This window comes from Nansenia antarctica, assembly GCF_963989245.1.
Source record: "Nansenia antarctica genome assembly, chromosome: 4".
Taxonomy (NCBI): Eukaryota; Metazoa; Chordata; class Actinopteri; order Argentiniformes; family Microstomatidae; genus Nansenia; species Nansenia antarctica.
In genome coordinates this window covers 48,800,853-48,817,197 of record NC_137689.1, presented here as the reverse complement: position 1 = coordinate 48,817,197, position 16,345 = coordinate 48,800,853, and the positions used below count along the sequence as shown (strand labels likewise).

At 46.3% G+C, this 16,345-nt stretch overlaps 1 protein-coding gene across 1 annotated transcript in view; it reads left to right on the top strand.

Annotated features, from left to right (window-relative positions):
* The window catches only part of tnfrsfa (tumor necrosis factor receptor superfamily, member a), a 20,798-nt gene extending 9,579 nt beyond the window's left edge, over positions 1 to 11,219 (top strand). The window contains exons 2-10 of the mRNA XM_080528720.1: positions 1,031 to 1,199; positions 2,376 to 2,504; positions 4,326 to 4,437; positions 6,078 to 6,217; positions 6,489 to 6,581; positions 6,690 to 6,736; positions 7,009 to 7,293; positions 7,724 to 7,760; positions 8,585 to 11,219. Coding sequence (XP_080384846.1) covers positions 1,031 to 1,199; positions 2,376 to 2,504; positions 4,326 to 4,437; positions 6,078 to 6,217; positions 6,489 to 6,581; positions 6,690 to 6,736; positions 7,009 to 7,293; positions 7,724 to 7,760; positions 8,585 to 8,886 — 1,314 coding nt within the window. The 3' untranslated portion in view covers positions 8,887 to 11,219. The remainder of the gene's footprint in view (positions 1 to 1,030; positions 1,200 to 2,375; positions 2,505 to 4,325; positions 4,438 to 6,077; positions 6,218 to 6,488; positions 6,582 to 6,689; positions 6,737 to 7,008; positions 7,294 to 7,723; positions 7,761 to 8,584) is intronic.
* Positions 11,220 to 16,345: the final 5,126 nt, after the last annotated feature.

Here is a 16,345-nt window from a genome sequence, read left to right as displayed (position 1 = left end):
ACAGGGGACAGGGGAGCCGGGAGAGAGAGAGACAAAAAAACCTGCGAAACTAGGCCGCTCATTTACACTGCAGGTGTCGCGTTGCGTTGGAGGCGCTTCGTGGCGGTGTCGCGTATCGGCCCAGTCAAAGAGCCGGGGTTTAAGAATGTGGGTCATTTGAAGTAGAGGCACTAAAGCGTGTTGTTCGCCCGGTGAATGGAGCCTTCTCACAATGACCCGGTGAAAAGCGTGTGAATAAACACCGATGCCTGGGGGCCACACTAAAGTGCTCCGCTGTATTCTTCTCTGCCCCATCATCCCCCCCCCCTCCTCCACCCCCCCCCCCCCCCCTATACAAGCCTGTTATTATACTACACATGAATGGATTACTGGAATCACATCTGATATGGGCAGTGTGTCCTAGCGTCAGCTGAGATACTTTCATCAAAGCCATTGTCTTCTCACCTCAGTAGACAACGATGGTATGGGCAGCGGTCGATTCCAAGAAGATTTTTCGTTCGGACGTTGAACTGTCGTTGGTCTTTATGTTAACGCGCTGCACCACGTTTTTTAAAGAAAAATTAAGTCCTTTATTTTTTTTTACACATACACATTTGTATTTAATTTTTTTATGTATCTTAACCCGACCCCGAAATAGTGGAGCCAAACTCGACTATCCAATGTTGTTGTCATGGGATATGACGACTCCTCTTGCCTTAGTGAAATTCTTAGTAAACGCAGGCCCCTGCATCGTACACATCATAGGTTGTTTTGTCTCTATTTTCTAACTCTCTCTTTAACTCTTAACGGCTCTCCTAATTGGCTTTCCCCTGCAGATGTTCAGATCAGATGGTTCACATTAAGGGCCAGATTACTCACACAAGGTTTCTTATGAGAACACAGACTCTCCTCTCTCTCCTAGAGCGTGGCTGCCTGGGTGAGTGGGTCTGTATATATACACGGGTAATGTGAACCTCTCTCTCTCTCTCTCCCTCCCTCTCCCCCTCCCCCTCCCTCCCTCCCTCCCTCTCTCCCTCCCTCCCTCATGCAGGTTCTGGTCCTCCTGCTGTCGTGTGAGTTGGCACACTGTGCCCCGGAGCTGAGTGTGGCGGCCCAGTGGGCAGGCGATGACTACAAGAACCGCACGGCCAGACATAGAACCTGCCTGGAGAACCAGCAGTACCCGCACCTGGGTCGCTGCTGCCTCAACTGTCAGGCCGGTAAGGAGATCAGACCAGAACCCAGGTTAGAACTCTGGGCTAGAAACACCCAGCCAGAACCACGTCTTAGGCCTACTAAAACAGGTTCCCTACCAACGACCAGAACCCAGAACCCAGGAGGGATGCAACTGGGCCTTTAGAGAACATCCTAGCAGGGACACGCTAGAACTAGGAAATCTCACGATCAGAACCTGAGAGAGAGTAGAGAACCCTGCCGTGGGTTTTACTGCTGCGTAAACATGCCGGGCCCCCTTTAGAGCAGGGCCTGAAGGCCGGTCCTTATAGAGTTGAACCAATGTGACCAGAGAGGACCAGGCTGATCACATACAGACAGTAAACACACAGAGTGAAACAAAGAGTTTCTGTTAAAAGTGGTGTTAGCAGCTGAAACGGTGCTATTCAAATTCAATCGGAGCGCTTGAGCCAAGCACATTATGGCTAAATAGCTGATCTCCCAGTGCTTGGTTCAAACACCTACAGCAAGGGAAATGATTTGGACCGCAGGCAGATAGGCAGACAGTTTAACCGACAAATGGATTTAATCTAGGGAAACACACTTGAGGACAAGGTCTCTTTTTACAGTCAAATGAAATAGGCAACAAGGTTGCAAAATGTGCTTTATATTAGACTCCATCAGATTTCATGTTTATAAGTACTGGTTGGAGCTTTAGAAATGCCCTGACCTTTTTAAAGTCCCATAACTAACCCTGTGTATTTCTCACGCCCGCCCCCACCGCCCCACCCCTTTCCTTCCACACCCCTCTCTCTCTCTCTCTCTCTCTCTCTCTCTCTCTCTCTCTCTCTCTCTCTCTCTCTCTCTCTCTCTCTCTCTCTCTCCCTGGTGTGATAGTGTTAGACCCTCTGTTCCACAAATACATGAGAATCAGGCACATAATGTATGGCATGCATGACCAGGGTGTGGGAATGAATACTAATATGCGTTACCACCACATAACCAATGAGGGAGACCACCTACATTAGTTCAGTTGATCTACCGTAAGGCTAGCTGGTTCACTTCCATTCTGGGTAGCCAGTATGTTAGATATAGGAGAAACAAACCAGTTGGTTTGCTGTGAAGCACTTGACAACTGTATTATGTGAACAATGCAATGTTAAAGACGTCTTGTGTGTGTGTGTGTGTGTGTGTGTGTGTGTGTGTGTGTGTGCTGTCGGCAGGTACGTATGTGGAGAGAGCCTGCGACCAGGACCAGGAGCAGGGGACGTGTCTGCCGTGTGTAGGCCTCACCTACACCGAGCACCCCAACGGCATGAACCGCTGCCTGCCCTGCACACACTGCCGCATGGGTAAATGAAGTCCTCTCTGGCTTTTCTGCTCTGTCCTCTCAACCTGTCCTGACCTGTCCTGACCTGTCTCCAGCTCACTACTGTGATTGACAGAACTCTGAGGCGTCATCTGCTGTATGTACAGTGTGACAACACTGGTGTGTCGCTGTCGTTTTCGCTAGGAGTGCACGGTCCGAAAAGGCTCCTTTCCACTCCCATACCACATCAATTGAAACTTTGATCCATAAGAACCCTACAGAGAAAAACATATTCTCTCTCTCTCTCTCTCTCTCTCTCTCTCTCTTTTGTCTGTCGCCTCTCTATTGAATATAAATGGAACCGCCCGTTCCGTGACTCTTTGAGAACTCTCATTGGCAGTTCGTCAGTTTGTTTGATAGACTTTTTGTTTAGGTGAGAGAAGAACACATGGCAGCTGTGCATGAGAATCTGATCCTGTGGTGCTACAATGGCATAGCAGGGTGTGTCTTTGTTGTTTTGTCTCAATTGCTGAATGTGAGTGTGTGTTACCTGTCTCGGGAGGGATCGAGGGAGGGAGGGAGGGGCAGGGTAGGTGGGTGGGTGCGTGCGTGTGCGTGTGCGTGTGCGTGTGTGTGTGTGTGCCTCTGTGCACATGCAAGTGCGTGCCTGTGTTTGTGTGTGTGTGTGTGTGTGTGCCTGTGTGTGTGTGTGTGTGTGTGTGTGTGCGCCTGCGTGCCTGCGTGTGTGCCTGTGTTTGTGCCTGTGTTTGTGCCTGTGTTTGTGCCTGTGTGTGTGTGTGTGTGTGTGTGTGTGTGTGTGTGTGTGTGTGTGTGTGTGTGTGTGCGCGCGCGCATGTACGTGCGTGCGTGTGTGTGAGAGACCTTGGTTGGGTGTGGTTGTGTTTTATTGTTTCCCCCATTGTGTGTCTTTGTGCCATATGAAAGGCCAGAGCCACAGAACCAGGACTACTGTTACACACAAGTGACACGTTTTGTGCTTAGTCATTGAGGTGTTGAGAAACGGCCTCACCTCTCGCCATGCGCTTTGTCTCAGCGCTAACCAATCTCAGTCCACGACTATGTAAACATGATGTACTGTAGAAACATTATTATCCATCGACTATAATGTTACTGTCTTTTATTTAACGGAGCATCGGTACATCCTTTTACATGATATTTTTGATATACAGCCATTGATTATTATTTTTTTAATAGAATTTGCCTCATGGGCTTAGTTCAACTGGTTTATCCCATCCGAACCCAAAATATGAGCTATTTTTTTTTTATTTTTATTTTTTTTTTTTACACTGTATAGCTTCAAAACAAAAGCATTAAAACTCGTTTGGTCCTTGTATGCATTGCTCTGTTTATGAATTTGAGAGTGGTTACATTTTCAGCCTTAATTAATTCCAACCCGTACCCCCAACAGGTCAAGTCCACTTACCAGACCCATGTCAACATGTTGTGACGTTAGAATTATAAGGTTTTTGTCAAAATGTAGTTTTTTACATAATCTGATCCATTAGGTGTTTATTAATGCCTGTGTGGTGTTATTTTTAAAATGTTGAAATGTTTTAGTGAGTAATTAATCAAATACAACGGTTCCATATCACAAAACATAATGGAATGTAAAAGCTTTGACGCTCAATATCTCTGAACTACCCTAAACGGAGATAGAACCGTATAATTCTAAGCTCACGATGTTATGGTGGCACTTAATTTGACCGTTTTTTTTTTATATACAGCATGCAGCATTCACTTAGAAGTTACCTGGTGATAATAGCCTCTCTCTCTCTCTCTCTCTCTCTCTGTCTCTTTCTCTCTCTTTCTCTCTGTCTCTCTCTCTCTTCCTCTCTGTCCACAGACCAGACCCAGACTGTGCCCTGCACCAGTACCACAGATACTCAGTGCCAGTGTAAAGCCGGAAGCTTCTGTGTGCCAGAACAAGCCTGTGAGGTCTGCAAAAGATGTGCCAAGTGAGTGCCAGACCACACCAGCACTAACATGGTCATCTGACGCCTTGTATGACCACACCAGCACTAACATGGTCGTCTGACGCCTTGTATGACCACACCAGCACTAACATGGTCTTCTGACGTCTTGTATGACCACACCAGCACTAACATGGTCGTCTGACGCCTTGTATGACCACACCAGCACTAACATGGTCGTCTGACTCCTTGTATGACCACACCAGCACTAACATGGTCGTCTGACGCCTTGTATGACCACACCAGCACTAACATGGTCGTCTGACGCCTTGTATGACCACACCAGCACTAACATGGTCGTCTGACGCCTTGTATGACCACACCAGCACTAACATGGTCGTCTGACGCCTTGTATGACCACACCAGCACTAACATGGTCATCTGACGCCTTGTATGACCACACCAGCACTAACATGGTCGTCTGATGCCTTGTATGACCACACCAGCACTAACATGGTCATCTGACGCCTTGTATGACCACACCAGCACTAACATGGTCGTCTGATGCCTTGTATGACCACACCAGCACTAACATGGTCGTCTGACTCCTTGTATGACCACACCAGCACTAACATGGTCGTCTGACGCCTTGTATGACCACACCAGCACTAACATGGTCGTCTGACTCCTTGTATGACCACACCAGCACTAACATGGTCGTCTGATGCCTTGTATGACCACACCAGCACTAACATGGTCATCTAACGTCTTGTATGACCACACCAGCACTAACATGGTCGTCTGACTCCTTGTATGACCACACCAGCACTAACATGGTCATCTGACGCCTTGTATGACCACACCAGCACTAACATGGTCATCTGACGCCTTGTATGACCACACCAGCACTAACATGGTCGTCTGACTCCTTGTATGACCACACCAGCACTAACATGGTCGTCTGACGCCTTGTATGACCACACCAGCACTAACATGGTCGTCTGACGCCTTGTATGACCACACCAGCACTAACATGGTCGTCTGACGCCTTGTATGACCACACCAGCACTAACATGGTCGTCTGACGCCTTGTATGACCACACCAGCACTAACATGGTCGTCTGACGCCTTGTATGACCACACCAGCACTAACATGGTCATCTGACGCCTTGTATGACCACACCAGCACTAACATGGTCGTCTGACGCCTTGTATGACCACACCAGCACTAACATGGTCGTCTGACGCCTTGTATGACCACACCAGCACTAACATGGTCGTCTGACGCCTTGTATGAAAAAGTGTGCATCCCCCTCCCCCAGGCTGTGGCTCTCCTAAAATGACCATAACATTATTATTATTATTATTATTATTATTATTATTATTATTATTATTATTATTATTATTATTTTCTGCTTCTGGTAAAAAGAAAATATACAATACATTACAAATACAGATCACAGTTTTCAAAAGTGTAATCAGTGCTCATAGTCTTACTGATGTTTTCAACAAAGCTGTTAAGGGGCTGTCTTGGTCCTTAGATGTAATGACGATGACAACAACAACAACAACAACAACGAGTGCATCTCTCTCCATAGGACTGAGACCCAGATCTAAAGCTTGGCTAGTGGGACCACCTCTTCACATTCTAACGCCCCCCCCCCTTATTTGTCTTTTCCGCCCAGGTGTAAAGTAGGGGAGAGGGAGGTGAAGAAATGCACCCCCACCTCGAACACCGTGTGTAAAAAACAGGAGCCCGACCCCGACCCCACCCTCAACACCCCTGCCTCCCCGACCTCCCTCCCCAGCTCTCAGGAGGCCATAGGTACAAGCAGGCTTATCGATACGCTTCTTTTTTTCCCTCTCTCTGGTTCTCTGTTATTGTGTGGAGTCAATAGGAGAATAAACGCAGGCGCAGCACAGCACCGTGTTGACTCTCTGGAACGTAACTCTTAACAGCTGGAGAACAGCTGTCCCTTCAAGTGAAAGCCATAGGCGCTGTTGTGTGCCATAGGCACTGTGTCAGTGTCAGTGTGGGAAGTGAAATACTCGATTCCGGTTTGGTAATCGTTTCCATGTTTTCCTTTTTTGAACAGCTATTCCTCTGGTCATCCTGTTCCTCCTCTTTCTCATCGGAATCGGGTTGTGGTTCTTCTGGGTGAAGCGGCGGCGGACGTGTAAAAGAGCAGGTGAGTTAAAAGACGTCGTCCCCTGTCTTTCCATGTTCCACGTGACAGATACTTTGATGTTTATTCATGTTGTTGATGTGTAATGTGATGACTTGGTTTTTGCCTCAGGTTCCGAGAGCCATTGCGACACCAATGAGATTGTGAAAATACCCATTGTAAGTACCCTTCTATCGTCATATCTAATAGATATGTCTTTGATTTTATGATGAATGAATGAATGAATGAATGAATGAATCGTGAATACTTTGAACAGTTGAGTCATGAAGTCCAAGGTTATTTAGTAAGTGTGCATGTGTGCCACTCCCTATATTTAGCCCTGGCAGTTATTTATTAACTCCATTGCCTCAGCCGATATCAATGTATTATGAATGAATGAATGAATGAATGATATTCATGTTTCCCCCTCTTCCTACCTCCCCCCCCTCAGGATGAGAGTGGGCCCACGACAGAGGAGAGACAGAACAGTCAGAACGCGGGTCTGGAGGGGGAGGAGGAGGCCCGCCCGGAGTCCCGTCCTCTACTGCAAGAGACCCAGGGCGGGCTGAACAAGGCCTCCCCTCCCCTGGAGGACGAGGACCGGGGCCTGGGGGACAGCCTTCCCAACACCACCAGTTCCTCTCAGACTAGCCTGTCTGCCCTGCCCACGGCGGCCTCCTCCTCCAGCTCCCCGCGCCACAGCCCTGCGACCCAGAGACTGCAGCCTACGGCAGGGGTGAGAGAGAGAGAGAGAGAGAGGGGGGGGAGGGAGAGAGGGGGGGAGCAAAGGGGCGGAGGAGGGTGTAGTAGAGGGAGAGGGAGGAAGAAGCAGAGTGGGGGGAAGGGGTACAGAGGCAAGGTACCCCGGGGCATGGTTTGGCCTATCCTGACACTCAGTCCTCACACAAACACAAGCCGACACGAGATCTGGAGAGGATCATGTTACAAACAGCATAAGCCAAGGGTTGTTCTGTCTTTTTTCGAGAGCCGTATCTTTCGTTTGACTTCTACGTCATTAATAAAGAAGAGGACTTATTTTTTTTTTTAAAACAGCACAGGATAATAGGTTTTTTCCCCACGTACCCCCAAAAAGGTGTCCCTTCGGGAGGGTTTAAACGGAGAGCTCTCTCAAGTGTTTTTTTTTCTGTCTGTCTGTCGTCTTTTAGGATGATCCTCTGCAGAACCGGCTGGTGCCAGTGCTAGGTAAGAGTCCCAGCCCTGGGCTAGAGAGGGGCTTTTAGCTGGGGGGCTTGCCCTGGGGGGAGGTCCCCGTACAGAACATAAACACTGTCACATCTCCTGTCGTTCCTCATGTTGTAAACACATTCATCGTGCCCCTGTACTCCCTATTTAAGGCAGAGTTCATGTCAGTCTTGACTCTGTGGTGAACTGGAACAATCAGAAAGAATCTCCACAAGGACCGCCCTGATAATATAGATGATAGACTGGTCTCATGACACTCATTCTTCCTTCAAATCCTGCAGGGGATAAGGACTAAACAACAGTGTTTGTGCTAGCCAAATTGGGAAGAATAGTAGAGCTTAGCTTTGTGTGTATCTCCCCCTGAAGTAAATTCGGTGTGTGTAGCACTTATTTACTTTAGCCTCCACGTTTTAACCTCGTTAGGTCTGTATTCAGAGGTTGATTGCCTTATGATTTAATTTTCGAGCACTACAAGGTTAGCGACAATTTGCAATTTAGACGTCAACAACGAGCTCTATTGTAAGGAATACAAATGGACAAAATGTGACAGGGAAAGCACACACTGTCCAGAACAGGCAGCCACAGTTTCCCGAAACAGATAATGGTAGATGGCACACATTAGATAAAGTACCATTACATTAGTAGTAGTATGACTGTATATATTAACATATTGTTGAAGTGAAACTCTTTTCCAATGGTTGTTTTCCACGTATCAAGCCTTAATAAGCAGGAAAGGCAAATGCAATAATGATGTTGTATCACAGAACCAGTTAGCCACTTAAGACTTTAAACCGTGGACCTTGTTCTCCCTGTTTTCCCCCTAGGAGAGGAGACCTCTCTGAAGAAGAGCTTTGACCTCTTTGACGAGTTCCTGGACGTCCGGATTCACAACAAGTTCTTCAGGCTGATCGGGGTGAGCGACAACCACATCCGGATGGCCGAGAGCGCCCCCCCTGGCGACAAGGTGTACGACCTGCTGAAGAACTGGATGCAGAGAGAGGGGCTGAAGGCTGACATCAACTCCCTGCTCCAGGCCCTGCTCAGTCTGGACCAGAGACGCTCGGCAGAAAGCATCGCCTTCGCAGCCATCCAGAAAGGCTACTACAAACACGCAGACACACCCTGATCCTAACCATAGCCCCTGGGCGGTTGCTATAGAGACCAGGAGTGAATCGAGTGAAAAGAAAAATTGTAAAAAAAACTAAAAGAGGGGGGATGACTCGGAGATGGACTTTGGTGTCTTTCGAGATGGCATTTGCTTCTTATCGGCTAAAATGGCCAAGTGTATTTGGCCTTCATAGGCCTCGGCTTTGACAGCCTGTGCTGTTTTTTTTCTTTTCTTTCTTTTTTTTTCTTTTTTTTTTTGTAAGAAAAACAAAACCCAAAAAGGAAGTGGAGTTGGTGATCAATGTTGATATCGTCTTCCAAGATGGCGTCACCTGTTTATCGGCTTTCATGGCCAAGTGTATCTGGCCCTGACAGGCCTTGGCCTTGACTGGCCAGACGTAAGCTGAGAGGTCTCTGGGTGTGAGTCTGGAGCTCACCAGGACCTCAAAGATTACAGCCCGCTCTCTGAGCAACCGGCTTATCGCCAATACTGTACCCTGGAACAGGGACATACACTGGTTTGTAGGAGTGGCTTTAGCTAGGTCACTGATACTGCGTCGACTCGATGCACTGGCCTCTGGCACATGTAGCGTTTAGAGCTCGTAGTAACAAATGCCCTTAGGCATGTTTACAGTTTTAAACTACAGGTTAAGATAGGCCATAAGCACAAGGCTGTTCAAAATGACAGGAAATATGGAGCATTTGAACTATCATGGTATATTGTGCAGGTTGTTCGAGTAGATTAGCTTACTACCTTTTTGCCACAGTTTGTCATGGTCCATTTGAATATTTACATCTTTGTGTGTGAATATTTGTCGTGGAGTCCGTTAGTAGTTAGTTTCGGAGTCCATATATGATTGAAGCGTGCCATTGGCTCTTTCTAAATGCAGGTAAGCAAGGATGTTTTTTCACAGAGCATAAGTGACTAAACTGAATGTGTGTATACTGCCGTTAATAGGTCTGTTGTTAGTTTTCAGTGTTAATAGTCTAACAAAACATGTTGAAAGGAATTTCAGTACTTGTTTCTGTTTTGATAGACTGTTTTGTTATTGGGTTATTTAGGATGTTTCTCAACGTTTCCTCGAGGGCTCCATCCTTTTATTTATTGACATATTTATTTCTAACGGATGATAATTATGTGTCATTATTTATACCATTACAAATACAGCCCTGGAAAACTAAATAGCACAGAATGTTATTTTGTGTTATGGCTACATTTAGCTCCAGGGCAATATGACTGATATGAAATCAACAGGTGTGGGGAAAACCATAATGTTGTGTTGTTAACCCTCTCCTTATTGATGCCCTGGCATAGGCTATGTTTATGTTCAGTGCACATACAGTTAACATTCATTGGTGCACACGCCATTTCCTCACTATAGGGTCATATTCAACCGCAGTGGTCATAATCACTGCAGTGGTGTCACTCTCGTCGTGGTCATGTTGGCGTGTGACAGTTCATTTGAAGGCTGTGGAGACGTTGCTCTCCGACCGTCAGAACAATGGAACTGACAGATAGATGGGCCCCTCTATACATGTCAACAACGACATGGAATACAGGTACGCAGTCTTGGTTAGGCTCTCTGATGAAGGAAACCTCTTCTGGATATGAAAAGTCCACTTTTTATTTCCTCTAGCGTCCTTTGTACATACATTTCCACAAGTGCATTCATGTGCTTAACAAAATATATATGTAAATGTATAGTTTTATTAACAAAAAGAAGAAAGCCTAAAACCAGAAAGAATCGAATGAAGTGTGAAGTAAATGTGATACCGACCCAAGTGGTTAATTGGTAGAGCTAAGTACTAGCATATGATGTTAGACACATAAAACTCAATTTAGCCCTTTTTCCTGCAGTGTAGTGACAACACTATTATGTAAAGAGGAAAGAATTTTATTTTATAGCTGAAGAAAAAAAGCTACAGTGCTGGCACTGCCATTTATTGACAGACAATGAAAAAACAGCCTGCATCAATTTCTAGGGACCTTATTTTACTATTTCTTCATAATGCTTTTCAAAAACCTTTTTAACATTTCCCTTCCAGCACAATATTCACTTTGACTGCTTGCGGCTCCTTTTATATGAAGTTTTAGGAGTCATAGCTAAGAACCGTCCTCTGTGTAAACATCTTCTTTGCGCTGTGGCAGTTGATGTGAGAATATTTGTGTTTTTTCTTCTCTGTTCTTTACTTTTGTGTATTTGAATCCAAACCTCACAGGCTTCAGTTTATTTCATAGTTTTAAAACTTGTTTATGTAGTCTGTTTTACTTTATTTTCCTTTTATTGAAGTCATTTTCTCCCTTAGACAATTGTTTGCATGTGTATGTATTTCAGATACAAATGTGGCAAAGCCAATGTATTTGTTTTAGATCAATTTGAAATAAAGGTTTTGTACAGATATTCAATTTCAAACTTTTCTGTTCAATCTTGTATTGAGTTGGTATTTTTATTCCAAAACACTACTTTGTGTAAGATTTCATTGTGCCAATGTATAAAGTCTGAATAGTAAGTACTGTATATCATTATGTATTTTGACCCCACCCTCTCGTTCCTTCCCCATGCCAACCAGGTCACTAAATCTGCTTTTTTCCACCTCAGGAACATTGCCCCTATCCGACCCTCCCTGTCCTTTTCCACTGCTGAAACTCTTATCCACGCCTTCATAACTTCCCGACTCAACTACTGCAACAGCATCCTCTACGGTTTGCCTAATAACATCCTAAACAAATTCCAATACGTCCAGAACTCTGCTGCCCGTCTGCTCACCTCCACTCGCCGCCATGACCACATCACCCCTGTCCTCCAAAACCTACACTGGCTCCTGGTCAAATACAGGATCCAATTCAAAATCCTACTCACCACTTACAAAGCCATCAACAATCTGGCCCCCTCCTACCTTGCCAACCTCGTTCTCCTCCACACCCCCTCCCGTTGCCTCAGGTTTGACGACCAAACCACCCTCAAGTCCACCAGGACCAAGCTCCACCCCCAAGCTCCGGAACCTGGGACCCCCCCAAATCCCCAACCACATCAGACAGGCCAACACCCACCCAACATTTAAACAGGCCCTCAAAACCCACCTCTTCAAGCTTGCCTTCACCAGGCAACCCTCTCCCCCTCCCCTTCCCATGTGTCCCCAGCACTACCGTAATTAGGCCCCTATACTCTTTTCTATTATTTTTATTTTTTGTTTCTTTTTTATTATTACTACTCGATCTTTTCAGTTTATAAAGCGTCTTTGAGTGTCTAGAAAAGCACTATATAAGTCTAATGTATTATTATTATTATTATTATTATTATTACTATGTACTGGGGATTATTTGTAATCATCTTAATGATGTCATAATGCTCTCCCACTGGGTAGTGATAACACATACTGTTCCACTGAGCAGCCTGTGATGTCATAATGAGGTGGCATTTCAGTGACCATTTGGAGTCGAAGGTTCTTTCCCAGCCTCAGTCTTCTCCCTGGCTGTGAGAGAGAGAGAGAGAGAGAGAGAGAGAGAGGTCCTTTCTCCTCAGGTTCCATCAACTTGGTGTGAAGATGGTGAGGAGCCGCGGGGCGTTCGACCTGAACCGCTGCACCATAAGGCAGCTGGTCCAGCTGTCGGGTATCCCTCTGGGCCACGCCAGGAGGCTGGTCCGCTTCAGAGAGCGGCAGCGCAGGACGGCCCGCCGGTTGGAGGCGGAGGAGGAGGAGAAGAGGGCCAGGTTGGAGAGACGCCGGGAGGAAGGGGGGGAGGAGGAGGAGGAGGAGGAGGAGGGGCCGGTGAGCAGACGCACACGCGGAGCCAGACGTGTCGCACAAAGAGCCAGACTCTCACACAGAGCCAGTCTAGCACGCAGCCAGAGCAAAAGCACAGAGGATGTCGTCACCTTGGCGACTGGGGTAGGAGCTGATCCTCCGAGACTGAGATCTGGCCAGCAGGGTGTAAGGGGTGCCGTCCTATTGGAGATCCACAACCAGCAGGACCAGGCTAAGAACCTCCAGCCGAGCCAACCAGGATCCTCCTCAGAGAATCTGAGAATCCTCCTCAGCCTCGGTGGGAACGAAACCGGGAGATTAGGGACACCGAGCAATCCGTTTGTGATTGTCATCGAGATCAGGCCGACTGACCGAATGAACATGGACCACAGTAGCGACCCTAGGAGCGAAGCGGAACTCCCACACATGCTCCGAGTCAAACAGGAGGACAAGCAGACCCACTACTCTTGTCCAGTCCGGCTCCTACACCCACATCACCTACCTCCACAGCAGCCGTACGGCCTCAGTGTAGCAGACCTACCGCAAACAGAGTCACCCGGGTATCCCCCCTGTCCTCCAGACCAAGCTTCCCCAGACCAGGAGGCTCCTGGTGGGCCACCTCTGCCTGACCAGCAGGGTCCCCATGGTCCTCTGGTCCCGGAGCCCTCTCCACAGCATCCTCAGCCACACACAGAGCCCCCCCTGCCAGAGGACCCCTGCAGGCCAGAGCCTGGCCAGAGCTGGTTCCGGGAGGTTGGTTGTAAGATCTGGGGAGCCGTAGTGAGGCCCTGGGGTAGGCTACGATGGCGGCGGCCCTCACGACCCAGACACACTCACACCTCGGAGACCAGAGAAACCCAACTCCAGCGGAACCAGAGGATCCTGATGGAGAGGAGGGGGCGGAGCAGGAGGGATAGGAGGGGGAGGAGGGATAGGAGGGATAGGACAGGGAGGATGACGCGACAGAGGGAGGCAGCAGTACTACCCCAGAGCCAGGCAGAACCACCCCAGCGCCAGGCAGAACCTTCCACAGACCAACTATGTGTCATTCTTTGATTTGTAACCAAAGTAGCATCATGCCTTACCCATGCAGAGTGTGACTAACAACTAAACAAGCCTACAGCTAAGTTCAAATAAAGCAATTGGAATTCTCCTCATTGATGGTGTTGATGACTTTGAATTTAGACAGCAATTAATCGATAAGAGTAAATAATGATTTAATGTAATAATAAGAACACATTAATGTACAAATGCTGCAGTCGTCAACATCCATTTACGACTGTAAAACGGACCACATCTACTGCCTACCAGTTTTATCTGCTATCATCTTCTAGATGCAGTTCAGTCCACAGGTCACTAGAGGGTGACGTTTAGCCATGAACTACAGTCCATCGTCTGAACTCAAACAGTTGAAACTGTCTTCCTAAACATTATATCACAAAATCAAAAATTCAAACAATAACAAAGCGGCCTCCCCGCCACTTTGTTTAGGTAAACAGCTGAGGGTTGAGACTGGAAGAATTGCATCTCTCAAATTCATAGATAGAGTTACTGTATGGATGCAAGGATCAGTGAGATTTAAATAGTTAGTAATAGTTTTATTATGTAACATAGTTTTAACCATGTAATGAATCTATACACTGTTTGTTTACAATTACATTTGTAGTATTCTTACCTTCTGAAAGGATGGCTTGGACTGGTGATATCAAGAAAGGTCCTTTATATACAATCTGCAGGTCATACACTGCTGATCACATTCTATAAAATGAGCTATTAGATAATTCACTTTCTATTCAATGTACAATTTTGCTTTTCTCAAAGAACAAACTGTCAGATTCCTGAAATAGTTTTATTGACACAAAAGGCTTTCTATTATATATGAGGCTAAAAAATAATCATGGGGGGGGGGGGGTGGGCTGACAAGAAATATATTATACATCAAAAAAATATCAACTGACAGTTTGTTTTTTGAGAAATGCTACATTTTACATAGTGAATTATCTAATAGCTCATTTTATAGAAAGGGATCAGAAGTGTATGACCTGCAGATTGTATATAAAGGACCTTTCTTGATATCACCAGTCCAAGCCATCCTTTCAGAAGGTAAAAATACTACAAATAATACTACAAGTAATTGTAAACAAACAGTGTATAGATTCATTACATGGTGGTGATACAACCATCCAACCTATATTGTAGGCTAGTCGGCAAAGTTTTGTTACGTTTCTGTGCGTACTATGAGATCTAATCCTGCCGGCGCCACTGTACCAATCCCAGATTTCTCCTCTAATCAATCAAGCAACAAAGGTGAAGATGGGCCAGATACGATTATGAGGTATTTGATTGAATTGATTAAAAACATCAGAAACAATATTTTGATATTACATTTGAGACAGAAGTGAAACAGTACAAAAGTGGAAGTATACATACTGTATACTGTACACACATACACACACATGTATGAACAAATGCAGCTGCTTAAAAGCAACATATTTACTTACTGTTTTTCAATTCAATGTCTACAAATTATAAATTACACTGTACCTGCCAGGGGAGGCTGGTAGAGGTAGAAATGGGAGGAAATAACAGTACTTACATAGCATATATAATAACAGGTGGCATCAAATCCACATCACAGAAGTTATTACTAGTCCTTGACCAGCTCTTGACCTTGACTACCTCTTGACCTACATTTGGATTGCCTTATCGGTAATTGTAACTCTCTCTTTCTCTCTCTCTCTCTCTCTCTTTCTCAAGAAAGTAAACAGCTGCTCATGAGGAGTGCTTGATTGAAGCTCCAGGACACTCTAGGACATCAGATGTATTATTCAATAGATCGATAGTCGTTCTCAGTAATTAGATGGTTTTGCAGGTGGTGGCCACGTCACTACTGGTAGCATGAGTCGGTACCTGCAGCCCATTCAGGATGGCACATCCATACGTGCCGTCGCAAGAAGGTTTGCTGTGTCTCCCAGCACAGTCTCAAGAGGGTAGATGAGGTACTGGGAGACGGGCCATTACACAAGGAGAGCTGGACAGGGCTGTAAGAGGGCAGCAACCCAGCAGCAGGACCGGTATCTGCTCCTTTGTGCGAGGAGGAACAGTAGAGCGGGGTAGTGGTGGTCTAGTGGATAGTGAGTTGGACTTGTGATCGGAAGGTTGTGAGTTCAAATCCCGCCTGAAGCCACACCACTACTAGTGTGCCCTTGGGTAAGGCACTTAGCCCTCAGTTACTCCAGGGGGAATGTCCCTGTAAGTCGTAATTGTAAGTCGCTTTGGATAAAAGCGTCTGCTAAATGGCAAAACTAATTAATTTAATTAATTAATTAAAATTAGAGCACTGCCAGAGCCCTACAAAATGACCTCCAGCGGGTTACTCGTGTGCATGTTTCTGACCATACTGCCAGAAACAGACTCCATGAGGGCCGACATCCTCTAGGGCACTTAAGTGCTCACAGCCCAGCACCTTCCAGCTCGATTGGCATTTGCTAGAGAACACCAGAATTGTCAGGTTTGCTATTGGTGCCCCGTTCTCTTCGTAGATGAGAGCAGGTTCACACTGAGCACGTGTGACAGACGTGAAAGAGTCTGGAGACGCCGTGGGGATATAACAAACAACAGTTTTAGGATCACTAAATACTTAATTTGTGAATTGGATTCACTGTCTTGTCTGCCGTAGGCTACCGGGCAAGTGATACACGGCTTGTAGACAAACGTACGTTTCAGGACGT